We start from the raw sequence: 11095 nt of genomic DNA on the forward strand, positions 1-11095 counted from the left end.
AAATAGCCATAGGCGGCCCCTCGCTCTCTCTCGGCCGTAGCGCCATCTTCTTCGGTGAGTGTTGCTGATCGCGAGCAATCCATTAACATCCGATTTTTGACGTTGCCATCAGTATCTTAAACTAACTGCAGTCTCTTTTCTGGTCTTTCCCCTACAGAAGCCTTCGCACCATGCGAGCTAAGGTAAACATGCCCACCTGCTAGAGGACCCGCAGCTGTAGCAGTTAGCTATAAGGCCTTCAAGCCAGGATGTCCGCCATCGTTCCCGAGCCTCTCTAGGTTTTTAAGGGTGCTCCGCAGCGAGCGAGAAGGGAAGGATAAAATAGTGGGGAGTAAAGGCTGTAAGGGTGGAAAAGCGATCTCAGCGTTTGGGACCCGAGTTGTGGGTTCTATTTCTGAGTCCGCAGCCTGCGTTTAAAATGTTAATTGTCATGTTTTTGTACTGGGATTGCAGCTCTTGTTAGTCCCAAGTACTGTATTTTAATATTGCTCTTTAGCTGTCTTTAAGTTTGCTGTTAGTGCTAATTGTTTTATTTTCTATTTTCCAGTGGAGGAAGAAGCGAATGCGTAGGTAATGTTGAAACTGGGCCAGCAGGGGAGGGGGGGAAAGCATGCATAGAGAATTGGGGAGGAGCATTAATTAGGTTGCATCTCAATCTTAAATGTGAGTCGCAGCTTGGATCACACCCCCATGATCTTTGCACGTGTAGGTCATGTTGAAACTGGGCCAGCAGAGAAGGGGAAATTAAAAAAGCATGCATGGAAAATTGGGGAAGAACATTAATTAGGTTGCATCTCAATCTTAATTAAATGCGAGTGGCAACTTGGATCACACCCCCATGAAACCGTGCACGGTATCGGGATTATGGAATCTTAATTCTTTTAACTGCTTTTACAGGCTGAAGCGCAAAAGACGAAAGATGAGGCAGAGGTCCAAGTAAACTTCCAGACTTGTGCACCGTGCATGGAGGCCACAAGGAGCAGAAGCAAGAAAGGACTGATGGGAGGCCCGGGGGTGTCGGTACAACTAAAACCCAACCAGCATGCGCTTTCGAATTCATCTCTGCTGCATCTGGACTCTGAAACATCTGTCAAATGGATGATCGCCGCCGCCATCACCCACCTTTTGAGAGACAGACCTTCCAAAACTGTCCCTTGGGCGGTGGTCCTTTTTCCCCCGGACCTAACATGACCTGGACTAGTTTTGTTCTGGCCTGGCTAAAATGTAACTGTGCACAATAAATCATCCCATCTTGCCTGAAGATAAATCAATCGTCTGTTGTGTATTTGTATGGTTGGATTAAAATGTGGGATTCGTGCTACTGAATGAAAATACTGTCAACTTTTGCACAAAAAACGACCTGGCCTAGTGGGCCAGGAGCTTGGGTGTCAGGTCGGTTCGCATTGGCGTCCTGGGCGCTTAGGAGCAGCTGAGGCCCCCCACTCCGTTCCTAGACGGACCCACTTCCGCCTTGGCGTGCCTTTTATAGTGGGCCCGGTTGCCATGGCGACGCGCAAAGCGTGCCGGGAACTTCCGCCGTCCGGCTCGCTCGCGAGTACAGCGGGACTCCGCGCACCATCGAGTCTAGTTCCGGGTCCGGCGGCTAGAGCGCCGTCCCTTCCGCAGGAAGCGGAAGCGCGCCAGTGCCAGGGTAGGCGGCTCTTTGTCGAAGCTAGAGGACCGGCAGGCGGCAGCAGCAGCAAGTACGGCGGCGGCGGCAGGTGAGGGAGGCGGGAGACTTAGGTGGAGGCCGCGCCCGAGGGGAGGAGTCGGGGCCGGCCCAGCGGCTGGGCTCCGCCGGACCACGCGAGGCCCCCCCAGAAGCGCCGAGGTCCCAGGCTCGCCGGGCCGAGCCGCCTTGTTGGCTTTTTTAATTTTGCACCGACCCAGCGCGGCGCCCAAACGCCAGCTCGTGACGTCACGCCCTGCCCATCCCCTGCACTCGGTGTCCCTGGAGTCAGGCCCTGTCCCTTCGTCCACGAAGTGCGGCCCCCCAGCCCAGTGTCCCCCCACCTGCTCACGCCTGGGCCCCTGCGGGAAACTTCGGACTTTCCCCGCAAACTTGGGGTGTGATGAAGCGTCAGAATCACCGCCCACAAGTCTCCCCATCTCCCCGCTGTCAGCCTCTGCCCGCCCCGGCCCGGATCCCTCCCATTCGCCCTCCACGTTAGACTGACTCCGAACCCCACTTTCTTCATCTTGGGGCTCGCTCCCCTGGTCTTTCTTGACTGCTCCAGCTTCCTAACTCTTAGTAGGGCAACTTCTTTGCTCCCCCACCCTCATTGCAGACAGCTGAGCTGCAGTTGCCTTCCTCTAAGGAAACCTTCAAGTGCCCAGAGCGCCTGCCATTGATTAGACTTCTAGTCACAGCAGTTGCACCCCACTTCTCCTGTTTAACCCTCTGCTCACTCAGGTCTCCCCCCCACCCTTTTTTTTTCCCTTCCTGTTCAGAACCCAGCAGTGATGTGGAGGTGGAGACCCACAGGAGCTCCGGACTTCACCTGAGCTACCTCAGGTATCAAACAATCCTGGGACACTTGGGTGAGGAAGAATATCTGATGGTCTTCCATAGGTGGGACTTAATTCTAACTCAGGCTAGGCTGGGCTAGATGGCATTTATTTCTCACCAACTCATTTCTCTTAGTGAAAGTTTGTTTGATTTTTTTTTTTTTTACCACTCTTTCTCTTGGTTGTTTCTTTTGATTGTCTGGGTTTATCTCTCTTCGGAGGAAGAATATTCTGGCTCTGGTCAGGTCTGTTCATTTTGGGAAGAATTGGAGGCAAAGTCAAAGCCACGGAATAAGTGGTTGGGGGAGATCAAGGCCAAAGAAGTAAGAGATTCCCTAACTTCGGGGGAAATAACATGTTTGAACAGCAGAGGGAGCCTGAACACTGCCTAGGAAAGGTTTACTAGGGGATCAGACACGTGGTAGCGGGGACTCCAGGCTTTTGGGGAGAATGGGGAGGGCTAGAACCTGTGCAGTGCACCGATATTCCATGGCTCTCTTGGGAAAGAAGAGACTTAAAAGTTTTATGGAGTCTATAAATCAAAAGGATCTTTATGGTTGAGGAATTGGTGTGGTTTGAAATCAGTGGATCCTTCCCCTGGAGGAGCAGGGGTGGGATCTAGAATGGGAAGAGGAAGGGCACTACAAAATGAAATTACTCTTGCCTTGACCTTACCACAAATTGTTTTCTCCTTTGAATATAAGCTTCCAACTGTAGCACTCTTCCTCTGAACAGAGGAGGGGGGAAAACCTCGATAGGTTGAGTAGTAATGAGTTGGGAAGGAATATTAAGAGATGGCAGGTTTTGGAAATCCCTCAATCTAGTAATACTCTTCGAGCTGGTTTTTAGTATTTTGGTTTTGGCCACACCTGGCATTGCTCTGAGGTTATTTTTGGCTTTGCTCTCAGGAATCAACTCCTGGCGATGCTCAGGAAACCAAATAGAATGTTGGGGATCGAACCCGGGTCAGTTGCGTATAAGACAAGCACCCTACCCACTGTAGTATTGCTTCAGTCCCTCAAGCTGGTTTCTTGACTCAGAAATCCCTGCAGATAGACACTTCACAAAGCCTCACCTCAAATCCCCTAGAAGAGAAGTTAATGATAGTTGTGTCACCTGTCTCCCATGATCCCTAGCCTGATAGCACACCAGCCCATCTGACCACTATTCCCAAGCTCCTCTTAGCCTCTTCAGCTATTAACAGCAGATTTCATTTCACTTCCACAAGTTTAATAAGGCCAGTTGAAATAAAATCCCACACTATTCTCTCCCTGCCCCCTCCTTGGCTATTATCATCAGTTAGATGAGGTGACTTTACCCCACCTCCCTCCCTCCTCCTTTAGCCAGGCAAGTGTGAATCATTCTGACCCACACCAGGTGCCCAAGAGCCTGGGCGGACCTTCTGACCAGCCAGCCAGTCTCTGCTGAATTCCCATCCCTTAGATTCTCTAGCTCCAAAGCCATTGCTCTGCCTCTTGCTGAACTGCTAGCTCTGTAGTTGGGAAATAGGCTCTGTGGCCTCTCTGGAAGACTTCTGTTTGACACGTTCTCCTCTTTCCTAGCAGTCACCAAGAGTGGCAAGAAAAAGAAGAAAGCCCTGATTCGGGGGGGACCAGGATGCCAGACCGAGACAACTATGCGAATGGCACTGGGAACAACGGCGGAGCCCCTGGAGGTGGCGGCAGTGAGGAGGCCAGTGGGGCAGGGGCAGGCAGTGGTGGGGCCAGCTCAGATGCCATATGTAGAGACTTCCTGAGGAATGTGTGCAAGCGAGGCAAGCGCTGTCGCTATCGCCATCCAGACATGAGTGAAGTGTCCAACTTGGGAGTGAGCAAAAATGAATTCATCTTCTGCCATGACTTCCAGAACAAGGAGTGTAGCCGCCCAAACTGCCGATTCATCCATGGCTCCAAGGAAGATGAAGATGGCTATAAGAAAACGGGAGAGCTCCCCCCTCGGCTAAGGCAGAAGGTGGCAGCTGGCCTAGGCCTTTCACCAGCTGACCTCCCCAATGGCAAGGAGGAGGTCCCTATTTGCCGGGACTTTCTCAAGGGGGACTGCCAGAGAGGAGCCAAGTGCAAGTTTCGTCACCTGCAGCGGGATTTTGAGTTTGACGCTCGAGGTGGAGGAGGCACTGGTGGTGGGGGCTCCACGGGCCCAGTTCTTCCAGGACGACGTCATGATCTTTATGATATCTACGACCTCCCTGACAGGGGCTTTGAAGACCATGAGCCAGGCCCCAAGCGTCGGCGAGGTGGGTGCTGCCCCCCAGATGGCCCCCATTTTGAGTCATATGAGTATAACCTGGCTCCACCTCGAGGAGTAGAGTGTAGACTGCTAGAGGAGGAGAATGCCATGCTCAGGAAGCGAGTGGAGGAGCTAAAGAAGCAGGTCAACAACCTGCTGGCTACCAATGAGGTACTGCTGGAACAAAATGCCCAGTTCCGAAATCAGGCCAAGGTCATGACCTTGAGCTCGACTGCACCAGCCACTGAGCAGACTCTGGCCCCCACTGTGGGCACTGTCGCCACTTTTAACCATGGCATCGCCCAGACTCACACTACTCTCAGTAGCCAGGCTCTACAGCCTCGCCCTGTATCCCAGCAAGAACTGGTGGCCCCTGCCGGAGCGCCAGCTGCTCCCCCAACAAATGCTGCACCTCCTGCTGCTCCACCACCTCCACCCCCACACTTGAACCCAGAGATCACACCACTGTCAGCTGCTCTGGCTCAGACAATTGCCCAGGGAATGGCACCCCCACCTGTCTCCATGGCTCCTGTGGCTGTGTCTGTGGCCCCTGTGGCTCCTGTGGCTGTCTCCATGGCCCAACCCTTGGCAGGAATCACAATGAGCCACACCACCACTCCCATGGTGACTTATCCCATTGCTTCCCAGAGCATGCGAATTACAGCCATGCCACACTGAGGGGCTCATGGACATTCCCCTTGGTATAGTCTCCCAGGGCTAGGATCCAGGGATGTTGACCCACTCTCCTAGCGCTCCAGGCTCTGTCTGAAGGGCTTGTTCAAGAACTAGGACAAGAGACTCCATGGAGTTTGCTTCTGAGAAGGAGCTGAGCAGGTGTTTGTCTCACTTCCCTTTTATGAGGGTTCTCTTGTCCATCTTCCTTCAAGCCTCACAGAAAAGGCTTGTGTAGGAGACTGAAGCCTGCTGAGAGGAAGGACTGACTGAGGGGCTCATTGTCTCTGATGGGAAGTTGGGGATGGGGTATCCCTGTCTTGTTCCTCTTCTCACAGCCCAGGTTCTAGCACTGGCTTGGAAGAAAAAAAATATCAAGCCCAGAGGGAAAGCCAAAAACAGTGGGAAGTGGGTGGCCAGAAGAGAAGGCCTGATAGGAGCCTTCAGACAATTTCGGGCTTAGTTGAGTTGGACAATACAGTTGACAACTCGCTTCTGGGCCCCTAGGAAGGTGGGGACCATAGTGCTCCAGCCCAAAAGATGAGGGGAACACTCATTACCTTGACTTGACCTGGAAATCTATAGGGCAGGGCCCACCACTTTCCAAAGAAATAAAAGAACAATTATTTTTAACAAATGGAGGCAGTGAAAACTTGCTTAGATATTGTGTGGGATATGGGAACAGTAACTAGAACTCATGCCCAGATGGGATAAAAGATCTAGTTCTCACGCAGTTTGGGTAAGGATGGGTAGAGGCCAATGAGATGGGTGTCAAACCCAGAACAAGATGAAATGGGGCTTTGGGGAATGCACTTTGTGGGTAAAAGAATTATAGTCACTTAATCTAGTTTAAAAATAGGCCCATCTGTTTCTGGTTTCTATCTGTATGTGCTATTCCCAGGTTGCCTTAGTAGCCAGGGCTCTTAGGGTCATTTAGGGGGGCAGGTACTAAGGAAGGGTGTATGTGCTGGGAAGTGGGAATGGGATATGTATCAAAAGATCTTCCCCTTATTCACACAGCCGAGCAGGTGGCATTTGCTCTCTTGAGTGTTGATGGCAGTTAGTGTCCCTCCTGTCCCATCTCTTTTTCAGTTACCAATGGCCTTCAAGGCTTGGGAGTTGCTGGGAGAAGGAGAGTTCTAGGGATACAAGCTCAAGTTCGTCCCATCAATCTTCCTTCTAGGACCAGATTTTTTTTGTTTGTTTGTTTTTTTTGTTTTTGTTTTTGGGCCACACCCGGCCGTGCTCAGGGGTTACTCCTGGCTGTCTGCTCAGAAATAGCTCCTGGCAGGCACGGGGGACCATATGGGACACTGGGATTCGAACAAACCATATTTTAGGACCAAATTTTTATGTTGAGTCGGCAAAGCCAGGGACCCTAATCACCAGACCTCAATTCCTCCTCAGCTCATGGCTGATGTAGAGGAAATATCTCAGGTATCTAGTCTAATTGGGGCAGTAGATTTGGGGATAGAGAAGTGAGACTGGTGTGCGTGCGTGCGTGTGTGTCTATGAAAGTGATCCTGGAAATGTGTGTGGTGGTCTTCCTGTTATATCTCTTGCTACCTCTTGCTCTCTTACCTGACTCAGGTCAATACCCGGGGTGCGATATGGGCTGGTCATTAGAATAAAAAAAGGGCCTGAAGTCTAAAAGTAAGCAAATACTGAAATATTGTTTGTGGATTTTAGAAAACAACCATTGAGAAACTTGATTGTTTGGCACAATTCTTGATTAAAAATTGGATGATGAACATTTTTTTTTTTTGTTTTTTGGGCCACACCCGTTTGATGCTCAGGGGTTACTCCTGGCTAAGCGCTCAGAAATCACCCCTGGCTTGGGGGGACCATATGGGACACCGTCGAACCGCAATCCTTCCTTGGCTAGCGCTTGCAAGGCAGACACCTTACCTCTAGCGCCACCTCACCAGCCCCAGAAATTGGCTGATGAACATTAAAAACAATGTGATTATAGATAGCAATATGAATTGATCCCAGCCAAAACCTAACTTTCTTTTTGCCAAGTATCCCTGAAGAAGGTTTGGGAAACCAAAGACATATACGTTCTGTTTTAATGTACATTAGCCAAAACCCTACAGGAATACACTAGTATGCTTTGGACATCATGATATATTTCAGCAAGAGGGTGTTAGAGGGGCCAAATTAATAAGACAGTGGGTAGGACATGTGCGTATATGTGGCCAACCTGGGTTCCATCCCCAGCATCTCATTTAGTCCTCTAAGCCCCATCAGGAATCATCCTTGAGAACACAGCCAGGAGTAAGTCCTGAGCTCTGCCATGTGGGGCCCCAAAATAAAACAAAACAGAGGGTTAGAAGGAACATATATGATTTGGACTTTGGTTAAGTGATTTGGAATCACTGGGGCTTCACTTTAGATTGTGTGCTACTAGGGAAGCAAGATAATTTATCTTATCTAGAAAAGGCAGAATACCATAAAGCTGTAGCTGTTTGCTCTTTCCAGTGATTGGTAATAAAGCAACAGTCACTCAGTGGGAGAGGGGAATGTTTGCTATTCTGTACTGTGCACAGGTTCTTTTTTTTTTTCCTCTTAAATTGTTGAATGATTGTATTTTTTTTGCCTCATTTAATAATGATCACTGATTATGATAGTACAATGACAGGATGTTTGCCTTGCACGCAATTAACCTGGGACCAACCCTGGTTTGATCCCTGGCATACCATATGGTCCTTGAGCCTCCTAGGAGCAGTTTCTCAGCAGAGCAGAGTACCTGAGCACAGCCAGGTTGTGGCCCAAAAACAAAAACATCACAGAGTGAGTGATATGAATGCTTTGTGAGATCTCCACCAGAAAAATATAATTTCGGACCAGAGAGATAGCACAGCAGTAGGACATTTGTCTTGCACACAGCCAACCTAGGACAGATAGTGGTTTGAATCCCAGTATCCCATATGATCTCCCGAGCCTGCCAGGAGTGACCGAAACACAAACAAAAAATCCAAAATAATAAAAAGATTTATATAATTTCCTAACTATAACTCCTATCCAGTTTTTAGCAATACCAAAGTCTGTCAGGACAGTTTTCAGCTATGAGAAGTAGCTTGCTTCTTTCTCATTGCAGATAATAGTTATGATCAGTTGATAGAGTTTGATGGAATCAAAACAGCATTTGTGAATGATTTCTCAGGATAAAATATAAAAAAACTATAAACAGTAATAAACTTGGTTGATTAATCCAAGTATTATCCTATTACTCTAAGAAATTGCTTGCACTTGGGGCCGGAGAGATAGCATGGAGGTAAGGCATTTCCTTGCATGCAGAAGGTCAGTGGTTCGAATCCCGGTATCCCATGTGGTCCCCCGAGCCTACCAGGAGCAATTTCTGAGCATAGAGCCAGGAGTAACCCCTGAGCGCTGCCAGGTGTGACCCAAAAACCAAAAAGAAAAAAAAAAAAAAACCTGCACTTGTTTGAGGAATAGATGTGGAATCTATATAAGTACAAAACAGGACTTTAAATTGATTACAAAATGGGGGCTGTAAAGAGTGTACAACAAGTAGGACGTTTGCCTTACATATGGCTGACCAAAGTTCTATCGCCGGCATTCCATATGGTCCCCCAAGGACTGCCAGAAGTGATACCTCCCTCAGCACCACTGGGCATGGCCCCCTAAAAAACAAAACAAACACTAAAGAAATAGTAGAGCAGGTAGGGCACTTCCCTTGTACACAACAGACCCAGGTTTGATCCTCAGCACCACTAGTCCTCTGAGCCCCACCAGGAGTGATCCCTGAGCACCACACTAGGTATGACCCAAAAGCAAAAAATAAATTACAAAACATATAAATTGGGGTTAGAGTGATAGTATAGTGGATAGGGCATTTACCTTGCACACATTAGACCCAGGTTTGATCTCTGGCATCCCATATAATCTCCCAAACTCTGCTAGGCGTAATTCCTGAGCAATATGTGGTCCAAAAACAAAATTAACCCATCATGGGGCTGGAGCGATAGCACAGTAGTAAGGCGTTTGCCTTGCACATGGCTGACCCAGCATGGATCTCGGTTCGATCCCTGGTGTCCATATGGTTTCCCAAGCCAGGAATGATTTCTGAGTGCCTCGACAGGAGTAACCCCTGAGCGTAACTGTGTGTGGCCCAAAAACTAAAACAAGGGCCTGGAGAGATAGCACAGCGGCGTCTGCCTTGCAAGCAGCCGATCCAGGACCAAAGGTGGTTGGTTCGAATCCTGGTGTCCCATATGGTCCCCCATGCCTGCCAGGAGCTATTTCTGAGCAGACAGCCAGGAGTAACCCCTGAGCACAGCTGGGTGTGACCCAAAAACAAAAAACAAAAAAAAAAAGAAAAGAAAAGAAATGATAAAAATTTAAATTTTGAATCCTGGAGTGTGCATTTTGCATGAAGGAATTCTGGTTTCATCTTTGGATTGCCTGGTCCTCCAAGTACCTCCAGGAGCAACACCCAGCAACATTCTGTTTTTGTTTTTGGGTCACACCTGGCGGTGCTGGTTGCTCCTAGCTCTGTTCTCAAAAATCACTCCTGGCAAATTCAGGGTACCATATGGGATGCTGGGGATTGAACCTGAGTTGGCCCGTGTGCAAGGCACTGTGCTACCCAGCACCATTCTGGAAGAGGCCCTCAGTACCATCGCCACCTGGTCTTAACTCCAGAGCCAAAGGGTGGGGGAAGACACAATACTTGGGGATTCGACTCATAACAAAACTGCTTTATTTACAAATGTGGGTCAGGGAAATAGTTTAAAGTGATGAATTTATACTTTGCTAAAGGTTTGGATATAGGGGCCGGCGAGGTGGCGCTAGAGGTAGGGTGTCTGCCTTGCAAGCGCTAGCCAAGGAAGGACCGCGGTTCGATCCCCCAGCGTCCCATATGGTCCCCGCGAGCCAGGGGCGATTTCTGAGCGCTTAGCCAGGAGAGTAACCCCTGAGCATCAAATGGGTGTGGCCCGAAAAAAAACAAAAACAAAACAAAAAAAAAAAAAGGTTTAGATATAATCCCTGGCATCACAGGATCCCTTGAGCACCTCCAGGTGTGGCCACCAAATAAAGCAATGTTTGTCTATGGTTCTGTTACTCTTTATTTGGGGGGGGGTAATTAGAATTAGAATTTGGCTACATTCTGAGGTACTAAGGTCTTACTCCTGGCTCTATACTCTAAGGTCACTCTTTTTTTTTTTTTTTTTTTTTTTTGATCACACCCGGCAGTGCTTAGGGGTTACTCCTGGCTCGATGCTCAAAATTGCTCTTGGCAAGCTCAGGGGACCATATGGGATGCTGGAATTTGAACCAATAACCTTCTGCATGAAAGGCAAATGCCTTATAACCTCCATGCTATCTCTCCGGCCCCTCAAGGATCACTCTTGATGGTATTTAGGGAACCATATGTGGTTGAGAGAATTAAACCACTGTTGACCATAGTGCATTAACCCTATACTACCACTCTAGCCACTAAATGTAATTTTTTTTTTTTTTGGCTTTTTGGGTCACACTGGCAGCGCTCAGGGGTTACTTCTGGCTCTATGCTCAGAAATCGCCCCTGGCAGGCACGGGGGACCATATGGGATGCCGGGATTCAAACCACTGTCCTTCTGCATGAAAGACAAACGCCTTACCTCCATGCTATCTCTCCGACCCACTAAATGTAATTTTTTGT

The 11095-nt window shown here is 48.9% G+C and overlaps 1 protein-coding gene and 1 long non-coding RNA gene across 2 annotated transcripts; both read left to right on the forward strand.

The window, feature by feature from the left end:
• Positions 1–1091, forward strand: LOC126023063 (uncharacterized). The gene is made up of 4 exons (XR_007500282.1): positions 1–54; positions 158–182; positions 548–570; positions 898–1091. It is a non-coding gene; the product is annotated as an uncharacterized LOC126023063 (long non-coding RNA).
• Positions 1092–1671: 580 nt separating this feature from the next.
• Positions 1672–6064, forward strand: ZC3H10 (zinc finger CCCH-type containing 10). Its single transcript, XM_049784069.1, has 3 exons — positions 1672–1721; positions 2452–2515; positions 4071–6064. Exon 3 carries the CDS (start codon positions 4126–4128, stop codon positions 5431–5433), a length of 1308 nt encoding a protein of 435 aa, XP_049640026.1. The 5' UTR covers positions 1672–1721; positions 2452–2515; positions 4071–4125; the 3' UTR covers positions 5434–6064.
• The last annotated feature ends 5031 nt before the right edge of the window (positions 6065–11095 follow it).

This window comes from Suncus etruscus, chromosome 11 (genome assembly GCF_024139225.1).
Source record: "Suncus etruscus isolate mSunEtr1 chromosome 11, mSunEtr1.pri.cur, whole genome shotgun sequence".
Classification (NCBI taxonomy): Eukaryota; Metazoa; Chordata; class Mammalia; order Eulipotyphla; family Soricidae; genus Suncus; species Suncus etruscus.